This window comes from Octopus bimaculoides, chromosome 3 (assembly GCF_001194135.2).
Source record: "Octopus bimaculoides isolate UCB-OBI-ISO-001 chromosome 3, ASM119413v2, whole genome shotgun sequence".
NCBI lineage: Eukaryota > Metazoa > Mollusca > Cephalopoda > Octopoda > Octopodidae > Octopus > Octopus bimaculoides.
In genome coordinates, this window is record NC_068983.1 from 8,040,964 (window position 1) to 8,053,781 (window position 12,818).

Consider the following 12,818-nt stretch of genomic DNA (forward strand, 5'->3'; position numbering starts at 1 on the left):
TTGGCAATGCGACACCAAAAATCAACGATAAGAAAGGCACTTACGAATTCATCGGCCAGTGAGTTCAGGCATCCCACCCCAAAGAAATCCATTCCATGTGCGTCACAAATAGTCCCGTATGAAAAGAAGTCCCGTGTGGAGGGATTACGGTTTAACCATCTAACTTAGAGATATCAAATATAAAATATAAAATATTTCAGTATGTTGGAGAAGCAACTCAATGCTAATCCCTGTATATTTATGATGATATATATACATATATATATATATGTGTATGTGTGTGTGTGTGTGTGTATACACACATATATACACACATATCTATATGTGTGAATGTGTGTGTGTGTGTGTGTGTGTGTGTGTGTGTGCATGTGTGTAATTATTTGTGTTCTTTGTTCCTGATGAATTTGAATTTATATTATTATTATTATTATTATTATTATTATTATGATTATTATTATTATTATTATTATTATTATTATCATTATTAGTATTACTATTGTTGTTGTTGTTGTTGTTGTTATCATTTTTTCTTAGTCCGCAGAAGTAATCTCGGTAAATTAAAATTTTGTTTATTTCAAGAGCTTCGTGGATTATAGGACCCGAATGTACGAAATACAGTCTTATGCTGTTTATCATATCAGAACTGAATTTGCAGTATCTGTGAAGCTAACACACATACTAAGGAAAAATTGACTGCATCTTTGAAATATAAACGTTGGTGATATCTATAGCTTCGAGGACAATTTGAAACACAATCTAATTATTTTGAACAAGATTCAACACTTTTCTCACCTGTATGTGCGACCAGTCTAGTTAGATATATGTGTTTGATATTCATATCAGACAATGTCGTGGAGAGAACATTCGACGTTTGAAATTCAGTGAAATTAAGATTAGGCATCCTCCATTATGTGGAAGCGCAATGGCCCAGTGGTTAAGGCAGCGGACACGCGGTCGGACGATCGCGGCTTCTATTCCTAGATCGGGCGTTGTTTGTGTTTATTGAGCGAAAACACCCAGAGCTCCAAGAGGTCCTGGCAGGGAGGAGTGACGACCCCTGTTGTACTCTTTCGCACCAACTTTCTCTCACTTTTTCTTCCTGTTTTTTGAGTAGCGCTGCGATGGACTATGCTATTTTTCTGTGACACGTATTATGTTAAGCATAATTGAATAATCAGTGAACACGGATGTCTTTCCTCGTTTATTTTGGCTTAAGACAGACAGCGGAATTCTGCAGGCGGGGTTCCAATCTCTGCGCCTAACCATTCATCCAAAGACACTGATAACGTAGCAGAAACAACTGTTTTCCTCATGTAAGTAATATAGTGAAAACTATAAATGGCGATAGCAGATATGGGATACTTTGGTATTTGGTCGGCCAAAATTCCCTTGTTGAAGTCTGAAACGAAGCAACTCTCTCTTTTCATTTGGTAATTCCAAATCGCGCTCTAAGTCATTTAACTTTGCGAACAGAATCATCAAATGAACAGTTGTCTGTTGCTGTTTCTGGTCGAATTAATGGATTTGTTTCATCATGTGGTACTAGTTTTATTTCGGATTTGCAGTTTAGGTAAAATGTTCTTTTTTATTTGTTTTATTTGTGAAACTAAATGTTTGTCAAACAAATATAACATTCATTGAAGTGACTGTAAATGGTATAGCTTTACTTTTACTTTTCATCTAGACTGTTAACAATGCATTGCACTTCAAACGTCTCTTGCTCTTCAAACCTGCCGTCGAAATAATACTTGTAAGCAAGTTTAATAGTTGTTCATGTGTTTCTACGTTGTGGCTAAGGTGTATGTTGTCCGGAGCTATAGCAGAAATTTTCTGGATGATTCTCACAAGCACGTCTATTTGATTGCATTTCAATTACCATTCAATATCTGAAAAAACAATTGGAGAAAGTAATAATTAAGAAGTATAAAATATAAAGAAATACTTACTACAGTACAACACAAACGCTATAGAATCACACAAGTTACAACAGCTTGTTATTTGCTTACCAGCAGAGAGATTCAACAACCACTCTACACGACTGCCATTTAGAGATTGACCGTTGGGCCTTTGCAATTGTCTTGGCTCTTTGTTGCCAACTCGGTGTGTTAGAAATTGTATATAGCTGGCAAAGCAAAACTGCTTTAACCTTGAAAGACAAGTTTCACATTAGTCGCGTTAAGCCGATTAAGCCAAAATCTAGGCGTGGTAGGAAATTTTACCAAGTGATTCGTATTTTACACGAAAATCTAGACGTGATAGAAAAAGTGTGATCATAGATTTGAAATCAGCATACCGAAATTTGCTAGGAACACCTATTTGGTATTCTGTAATAAAAAAATCTTTGTTGCCTAATGTGATGAAAGTATTTATTCATCTGTCTGTGTATCCATAACGCACACTGGACCTTCAAAATCCCTTGGTTTATAGAGATAATGTTTCACATTTTTGTTACAGTTAAGACACAGAGAAGGTGTAGTAGTAATAGTAGTAGATGTGTAGTAGTAGTAGTAGTAGTCGTAGTAGTAGTAGTAGTAGTAGTAGTAGTAGTAGTAGTAGTAATAGTAGTAGTAGTAATAGTAGTAGTAGTAGTAGCAGCAGCAGCAGCAACAGTAGCAGTAGTAGTAGTAGTAGTAGTAGTAGTAGTAGTAGTAGTAGTAGTAGTAACAATTTTAGTATTATTAGTAATTGTAATATACTCGTGGGTAGTAGTATTGGTAATTGCAATAGTGGAATTAGTAGAAGTGGTAATTGTATTAGTCGTAGTAACAGCAAAAGGGTGTCTGTTAGTTAACACTTACAGAGGCTTGAGTATAAGGTTTGCTATGATGTGATCTGAAATGTCTGTTTGTAAAAAGTGCGTTGAAGATATTTGTGCGGTCCTGTTGTAACAGCCACATCTTCATATACCAAGTAAACCGGCAATATCTTCCAAACGATTTACTGAATTTAGGATACCTAAATATTGTGATGAAGTTGTTACTTCATTTCTCATATATCCTTGCGTATACGTTTGTAAAGTTAGTGAAGCTTCAATCTACCTGACTTTTGTATATGAACGTCCTTTGTATAACATATTTCATTCGATGGAAAGAAAATCCTTAATTAACTCTTAATCGTAGATAATCTTCGAACCGATCAGATCGTATCCAATTAGTTTAATTACAGAAATGAAATTAGATTAATTTAATTTAAATTTTCATATTGAAACTAATTAATTGAATACTTCATCGGGGGAGAATTTTTCCAAAAAGGAGTTACATTTCAACGTGTTGGTTGACCTACGACAGACTCATATGTGTGCATTTTTGAATGTGCTCGTTTTTATGAAAACGCATTTCTAACAAAAAACGTATTTTTAACAAACGTATGCAAAACTACTTGATGAATGCTACCACCCTCTTCCTCACCCTCTCTCTCTCTCTCCCTACCATTTTTCTCTCTCACTTGCTTTCAATCTCCCCACCCCGATGAAATACCCAAGTATTCAATATGAAAATTTAATTTAAATTAAATTATTTTAATTTCTGTAATTGAACTAATTGGATATGGAAATGGCTGTAGGACAGGAATTCCATTATATGGATTTGAATATCATTGAATAAATTGGTGTCCGTATGTCATTTTCTCCATTTTCTTCCCTTTCTCATTCATAAATATTTTAAACACCTATATATATGTCAATACTAAACTAATATATTTAGTTTTCACTGAACACTAGTATAAACCGGAGAACTAGGATACTAGCATCCCTTAAAGAATTATAGGTCCTTGACACAATTATATATATGAACACATACAAACATAAATGCCTATGTTTGCATGTAAGTCCTTCTATGTCTGAATATCTGTTTATATATGTATATGTACGTTTGTATTTATGGATTTTACAGGTTCAATATGAATTCTGCATTCTTTCTCATTATCTTGGCAATATACATGATGATTTCCGTGACCGAAGGTAGGAAAACTGTTATTCCATTGGTTAAAAGGTTTTTCGACTCCTGTCTAATGACGTTTATGATTAATTGTGCATCTAAATCTAATTTAGGGGAAAGATTTTAATAACTATCTAGAATCAATTTTCCTGAGAATTACTGCTCTGTGTATCCCGATATCTGTGAACCATAATTCACACAAGAATGTTCCGTTAACAGATTTCCCGTATACGATATTCCTTTTATAAATAAAAAAAATATCTCAATATAATCCTTAATCAACCCCTTCAGTTCAGTTTGTTCTCTTCACTATTCTTGTTTCCTATTCATGTCTGTTCCAACCACATCTCGCTATTTTTATTTCGAACTGTTTTATCTCACCTATAATACCTTAAATCTATTCTGCTACAATTCTTCCCGCCCCCATTGTATTCGACTACATTGATTAGATCTATCCTTTCATTGGCCAAAATCACACAGTAACTGCTTGTTCCTGTAGGTTACACTTAGTTTTTGATAATCGTGATTATCTAACACTTAAGTAGGTGCTATAGGTAGAACTAAACATAACATTCTGAAACACATGCACTCGCAATTTAATGCACAGACACACAGATACAGACACAAAGACATGCATACACATACACACACGTACGCACGCACGCACGCACGCGCACGCACACACATGCATGCACTACATATCACCGCGAACTGATTTACTAAGTTAGAATGATCCTTCCGATATAGTGTTTCACATTCTAAGAAGAATAGATTCTATCTTATACATCCATTGCTAACATGTCTATGCAGTATCAGAACTGATGTAATGCATTTTACAACAGGTCTTCTTTATTTCCATCCGCAAAGCCCTCCAGTATGATCTCCTACTTTTCAAACAGTTCTAAATGAATCAGGTCTCATGCACTCGCTAGGCGCCATACATTTGTAACGTTTCTTGAATTGTTTAATGCTGATATCACCGAAAAAGATGTTATCACTTTGATGTTTCTTTCAGAGATTTAGCCCTTCTCATAACCTATCTATTGGATATTACGTTATTAGATCTGCTGCTCTCTAGATTACACTTCCCTCTTCTGCTTTCTCAGAGACGTTAAACCTTGGATTATCCTATTTGAGATCCTGCGTCTGCGTATATGTACATTAAGAACACTTCAAGTTGTGTGATTACATTCGAAGAAAACAAAACGTTCCCTGAAAACCATCAATTGGCGTTTCTAATATGTTGATCACTGTCGTTAAGATAAAGTCACGATTCAGTAAATTAGTTGCTAGGAGTAAACGTCTAGCAGTTGTATATTTTATAAAAAATCTTGGTGAAAATATCGCAGCAACTTATCGTTGTTCGTAAATTGCCTCACGCAATTCATCCAAATTGTAAAATAAATTAGAATCATAAAAAGTAAAACAATTAAAATAATAAAGGTTACATCAATTAATTTTGTGTAGACAATGATAAAAATAAAATTATGGAGTTCAAATGATAAATAGGTATGGATAATGGGTGAAGGATATACGGAGATATTAAGGAATTTAAAGAGAGATATATGCGTTTACAGAAAATTGCTTTAAACGGAGGCCACGTTGAAAGCTGACCCGTGTAGCAGAAACAGTGTGAACCACGTTCAAAGACAGAGATGAAGCTAATTAATGTAGTAATCTTCATATGAGTACAATGTATCTTCATCTTCGTTTTTAAATATCATATAATGTTATTAAGGCAACTTTTATTATTTACTAATTTTAGGCTTTAAAGTGGACTGTCAACCCGAATGCGAGGCAAAGCGCAAAAACAGTACTATAAACTCTTGGTTGGAGTGTTTACGAGAGCACTGCAAATGTCGATATGATTGCTATAATTCATTTTTGAAACATGAAAAATTTAACGCTTATATGAAGTGTTTAAGCGGTTGTCCATGAATTATATTCAACGTTTGTTGACTGTATTCAATTCACTGAAGAAACTCAATAAAGATTTGTGATATCATAAGCAATAATTGTATAGAGAGTACAGATATAGACATACTGACAAAAGCGAAGAAAATAGCTCTCGCATATCAGATTGGTTTCGATATCTGTTCTATGTAAAATTCATGCTTATAATATTAAATATATCTTGGAATATGGAATCGTTGTTAATTTGTGATTGTTTGATGGTACTATTTCATTTCCATAAAATGTTATTAACTAATACATGAAACATCACTCTGCTGAACACTTGCTGAATATTAAAGATGGTAGTTGTATAATTGATATACTGATCGGTCAATTTATCTAATTAATCTTAATGACAGGATAAAAATTGGACATAACTAATTCTACTCAATAAAGGCGTAAGAGACAACACTGAAATATTTATTACGGTTTGGATTTGTTACACAGCATCCATGAGCCGTGATTCAACCTGGTGATGTCTTCAATAATTGAATTATGTACGTAATTCGCCCAATTCAAACATCGTTATTGAAGAACAAATTAATTCAAAATAAAGATAAAGAAAAGCGAAGGGAAATCAATGCAACAATTTGTACAGACCTTTTCTACATATATAATTGTCGATATGATCGAATAGAACCACGTAAGGCACTTGGGAGCCATACAGTCACTGGTCTAAGAGTTACTGTTGATTTTCAATGACTAGAGATGTGAATAATCCTAGAACAGAATTATAATCTAATAAAGAAGAATTACAAACTAATGATCTGCTGTATTGGTGGTCTGCCTTTGTGCATATTCTGCAAGTGTGAGCCTTCTTCAGCACTTTCTGTACGACCTAAGTAGATTATTGGAACTTTGTTTAAAGTGAGTAGACTTTGGTTGCATATTGGAGTGATTTCTTGTTGCGTTCTCCTGCAAGTGGGATCTGAACTCAGGTTGGTTTGTAGAGAGTCGAAAAATATACCGTAAAGAACTTCTGCCGACGTGCCAGCGATAGTGTCACTCTCCCACCTCGAGAGAACAACGGGTCGCCTAGACTAGGTATCAAAACCATGATCACTTGGACATGTGTCTTCACACACTAGGGTTACCTATTGTATAACAGTCTATTATGACGGCCGTAAGTGACTGATTAATTATGAAGATAAAATAGTAGATAAAATACCAGTATATAGTCGTTAAATTTATCTTTGATCCGTGTACGTATTATTTAAATACCAGATGAAATAGCAATTAAAATACGAGCTATACAGCAGTTAAAAGCAGAAGGAAGGCGTTAAGTTATATTCAATCCTTACAGCAATTAATATAGCTGTTTAAATAGAAGTTATATAATTGCCACTATGTGATTTTTAAAATATATAATGCACTCCATTTGTAATATATGAATTTTAATGTATAAACTTTCAGACAATCAGTCTTCACTAAAATTGAAAATAAATAGCTTCTTGAGTATTTTGATATAAGATTTTATGTAAATATTAAAAAAAAATACATTAGGCTATTTATTCATATTTTAGCTTTCAAACTCTAACGCCAGGAGCAGCATTTTAAGAATAACATTTCGTTCCTCTTTGCCTGAACTTTCCCAGGCTTAATTACTGCATTTTTCATTCTGGTCACTTTATTCTTTACAATGCTTCTGAAATTATTATCATGAATTTTATTTACTTTTGTATTTTTCATTCCAGTAATACTAAAAATAAAACAGAAATGGCTCGGCTTAACACAAAGAAATGTTGAATTCAAATATATTAACTTAAATTTTAAAAATGTACAATAAACAACATAATCAAAATATTAAAAAAAAATATTAAGTTCACAAAGTAGTTGATGACCTATTTCAAACATTTATTTTGATCAAAATTTTCCCAAACACCTTCCGCTTTATTATTCTTAGCTTTTGTTTAGTAACTAGTCACCTATCAGGTCAATATTCTGTTTTCTTATTTGCCTGTCATATCAAAAGCAGTTTTGATTGTTATAATCATTGATAATTATTCACATGAATTTGTTCGAAGCTGAAGCCTTCTAAAATGTTTTCCATTTCCAAATACATGCATTTTCCGCGCGACTTTCGTATCCGGGTAGTTGAGAGCATATCTGAGAGGGCCACTATGAAAAGCAGTGGTCCCAATACAATGCCCTGTGGAAAACCGCTCACTATTTGTGCTTTTATTGAGGTGGCTCCATCGGCCACTACTGAAAATCCTGGTGGCACAAAATCCCATTCGTAACTGTTGAGGATCTTGCAGAGAAGCTTGGATTTGCTCCTTCAAACATTCATCGACACCTACATGCCATCGGAAAAGCCAACAAAAATGGGTCAATGGTTTTCTCACAAACTTTCTGAGTCTAATCGTGAGCGGAGAGTGAATAAGTGCTCTTCTTTGTGCTCACGTCTCACGAATGAACCTATTTTGGACTGAATAGTTAATAGTGAATGGGTCCTCTGTAAAAATGTCAAGCGCTGAAGATAATGGGTAGGGAAAGGAGAAACACTGACACACCAGGCTATAGAAGGTCTTCACTCACTTAAGGTGTTGTTATCTGTTTGGTAGGATATGAAAGATTGAGTCCACTTTGAACTTTTCAATTCAAACCAAACGATAAGAAAAGAGATCTACTGTGAGCAGCTTGACCGGCTTAAGTCAGTGCTAGAAAAAATAAATGACCATCTTTGGTTTCAAGACGAAAAGTGTTATCTCATCAGGGTAATGGTCCGCCACATACAGCAAGGATGACATCCCAAAGGCTGGAGCAGTTTGAATGGGAAACGTTACCCCACCCACCATTTTCGCCGGACATTGCCCCATCTGATTATCATTTATTCCGCAGTATTCAAAATCATTTGGACAGAAAAAGAATGTATTCCTTAAACGAAGTAAGAACAATACTGGAGGTGTATTTTCGTCACGCACGAGTGAATTTGGAAGAGGGGACTTGCAAGTCTAGCAGATAGATGGAGATTATATTTTAGATTAATAGGACTTTTTGAAAAGTAATAGAAGTATAAAAACAGCATTATTTATGAGATGAACCAATACATATGTGTAAGTTGTATTTTTCTTAGCATTAGTATTTTTCTACCATTTTGGAAATACATGCAAAAGTAAAATTTTCCCTCACAATCGAAAATGACAATTACAATGGCTGTAAATGTGACACATCATACGATGAGCAACGAATTTATAGTCTTAATAATTGCTGAGACGAAGGATGTCAATGTCACGTCACTTGGAATCCAGAAGTGATAACCCAATAGGAATATCTGACACTTGTGACAGCTGGAAATATGTTCCTATATATAAGAACATAGTTACTTACTGCAAGATATACGAAGAAGCACAAACAAGTAAGTTTCCATGTATATATATTGTTTATATTATTATATGATTAAACGCCACGTATCCTCTTCCAAGTAAGATTTATCTTAATAATTCTGATACGCACTCTATACGATCTTTTTACTCTTTCGTTTTCCTCTCTTTTTCTCTCTTATTCTTTTACGTCATCTTCTCCCACTATTCTATCCTATTACTATGTCATTCTCTCTCCCTCACTCCTCCTCCCTTGCTCACGTGGCACCCACGTGACCATCGGCCATGTTTCTTTTTCTCCGTTGTAGCTGGAACAAGGAAGACGTGTCCTTGTTTGTCGCGTGTCCTAGCTTGATTTACGTGTTCGCCACCACAGCCTAGTTTAGGCATAGCAGCCCTTCTTGTTTGTTTTCGCTGTCCTGTTTGTGTTACCTATTTTGACCCTTCGCAAAATCACAAATTTTAATTAATTTATATAATTAAAAGATGAGGAATTATGTACATTATTTACATTTGACTGATATTTGTACTCATCTAGTTTGTTGTTAACACGTTTTGACTGATATACCCTTCAACCTTCATCAAGTGTCTTGGGGAAATTTCAAACCTACGTTCTCATTTCTAAGGTATTTCTCGATGTTGTTGTTTTTGTTTTTGTTGTTGTTGTTGTTGTTGTTCTTCTTCTTCTTCTTCTTCTTCTCCTTATTATTATTATTATTATTATTATTATTATTATTATTATTATTATTATTATTATTATTATCATTATTATTATTCAGGTCCCTGCCTGGAATTGAACTCGGAATCTTGGGGTTAGCGCTCTTAACCACTACGCCATAGGCCGCGGGCATACGTGTTCTGTTATAGATGCCATTGTTAGATATATTTTTCTTCCACTCCTAGATACATGTAACGCTTTTTTTTATCAGATATAGGGGAAACAGTCAAGTCATTGATGGAGATGTTGCTAGTCTGGTTTACAGTTTTCCCTCTTTTCACAACCTTAAAGCAACATTTATCACGACCAAACTCCAGCCCTATATCCTTTGAGAATGTTGTAACCAGGTCAGGGCTCTTTTTCATCTCATGCATATTCTTCGCATATATTTCCAAGTCATCCACAAAGAAATAGTGTGTAATTTTGGTATTTTTTCCTTATGAACCAGTAAGATATCCTTCTGACATTCTTAACATGAATGACAAGGGATTCACAAAAACCATAAACAACATCACAAAGAGGCTGTCCCCTTGGAAAATGCCTGTGCGATGCTATATTATATCATTATATCATTATATCAGTGATAATACAATCATTCCTTGTGTTTAATTTCAAGATGATACCCCATGGTGTAATCAGATCCGCTATTGCTTTGACTATGCACACTGGAACTTTAGAAAGTAGAAGGGCTTCAATAATAGTGCAAATAATTGCAGCTGTCGCAGGAAATCTGCATGTCCACTCAGGAACCAATGCATGCAAAAAAGAATCATATGCAAATGCACAATCACAACACCACAACATAATACGCATACATAGGAACCGACGAAGACCAATCTAAGATCCATTATCGCAACCACATCTCCTCATTCCGAAAGATAAGCCGGCGACACGCAACGTCACTAGCAGACCTAATATAGAGAATAAAGGATGAAAAATAAGATGCGAAATAGAACGGCCAATAATGGAAAATGCACACCCAATCCACTGTATGTGACTTGTAACATGAGGAAGCCTTGCACATCCTATTGAGTAACAAAAACTTGGTAAACACACATGCTGAGAAGTTACCGAGAGGTCTCCACCTCGCCAAATATGCATTTTCAAAATTTAATGCTGTGAAATAATAATAATAATAATAATAATAATAATAATAATAATAATAATAATAATAATAATAATAATAATAATAATAATAATTCAGGAAACTCGCTCCCTCTCCTCTTTCTCCCTTTCCATATGTGCGTGTGTTGGGATGCATTTTTCTCTCTCTATATATATACGTATATGTGCCTGTGCGCGTGTTTACAATACATGAATGTATGTACCTACATAAGCATATATATATATGGGAGATTATACAAAAAATAACAACAGACGAGGACAGGTGGTGTAAATAACAAAAGTATATATTAGTATGACGCTCGACATACATGCATACATATATATATATATATATACACACATATGTGTGCGTGTGTGTGTAGGCACGATTGACCATATGTGTATTATATGGCTATGCATATTTCTGAATATATATATGTATGTATGTATGTATATATATATATATATATATATATATATATATATATACACACATATGTGTGCGTGTGTGTGTAGGCACGATTGACCATATGTGTATTATATGGCTATGCATATTTCTGAATATATATATATATATATATACATATATATATAAGTATATATAATATATAATATAATATGAATAATATATATGCTTATATACATATATGCATTACATACTTACATGTATACGTATATACACATGCGTATATGGGTACAGGACGTCAAAAAACGTCAAGAAAATGAAAAACGAAAAAATGAAATACGAAAACATTGAAAAAAAACGAACATTTTTGCGAAAATAAAAAAATAAAAAATAGAAAAACAAGATAGGCAACATAAAAAACAATCCCTTCATTAGTTGTCCACTGTATTATCTACTCCTCACATTTCGAGCATTAGGACAAGATGCGTCTTCGTGAAAACAGTTTGCTCCCGCAAAGCAAATTAAATAAAATTTAGGATTTGCGGAGGGTCAAAGTTGGTAACAAAAACAGGACAGTGAAAACAAACGGTAAGGCCTGTTAATCCATAAGGAGGTGAAGTGGTATACGCTGGAGAAACAATCTTTGACAAATGCGTGCTATCCCTGTAACTGAAGGAGAAGAAATAAATTCGAGTTAGGAAAAGAAAGATGGCCGCTGGTCACGTGTATGCAATAAGAGAGTCAATGTTGGATAGTGAGGGAGAGAGAGGAACAGATAGAGAACGGTGAATGGGAGAAGAAGAATTAGGGAAAGGATGAGAAAGAAAAAAGGGAGATAGAAAGAGTATAGAAAGAAGAAGAGAGATAGTGATAGTGAAAGAAATAGAGAAGGTTATAGAATGGTGTCGTATCAGAATTATTAAGATAGAAGTTACTTGGAAATGGTTGCGTGGCGTTCAATCATATAATAATATAAATAATATATATATGCATATATACATACATACATACATATATATATATATGTGCACGCCCAAAACAAAGACACACAGATACGCAAAATCACACACACACCAATACAATGCAAACCTCCGACACGAACACACTTACACACATATATACACACACACACAATCACAATATCTCCACACTAGAGCACAAACCCACATACATTTCAAGAAAAAACACATGCATATATACACTTACAATACAATTGTAGCAACCACAACCAACACCCATACACACATATGTAAACAGGTCCATGCACACACCTACACACCACTCCGGCAACCACAAATCATATTCACACACGCATATTTGCATACATATGTACACACACATACAAACACCATACGCCCGTTCCCCAGTAAAAATGTCAC

At 34.4% G+C, this 12,818-nt stretch overlaps 1 protein-coding gene and 1 long non-coding RNA gene across 4 annotated transcripts in view; both read left to right on the forward strand.

Annotated features, from left to right (window-relative positions):
- LOC128247391 (uncharacterized) overlaps positions 1-5,977 on the forward strand; it is an 8,752-nt gene extending 2,775 nt beyond the window's left edge. Inside the window, exons 2-3 of the long non-coding RNA XR_008263770.1 lie at positions 3,891-3,958; positions 5,701-5,977. This is a non-coding gene — a long non-coding RNA (uncharacterized LOC128247391). The remainder of the gene's footprint in view (positions 1-3,890; positions 3,959-5,700) is intronic.
- Positions 5,978-9,109: 3,132 nt separating this feature from the next.
- The window catches only part of LOC128247259 (uncharacterized), a 9,595-nt gene continuing 5,886 nt past the window's right edge, over positions 9,110-12,818 (forward strand). Inside the window, exon 1 of one of the 3 annotated variants that reach the window (XM_052966001.1) lies at positions 9,110-9,246. In XM_052966001.1, coding sequence (XP_052821961.1) covers positions 9,111-9,246 — 136 coding nt within the window. In that variant the 5' untranslated portion in view covers position 9,110. Of the gene's footprint in view, positions 9,247-9,505; positions 9,838-12,818 lie in introns of those variants that run through there. The other 2 variants (XR_008263611.1, XR_008263612.1) reach the window with 2 other exon arrangements.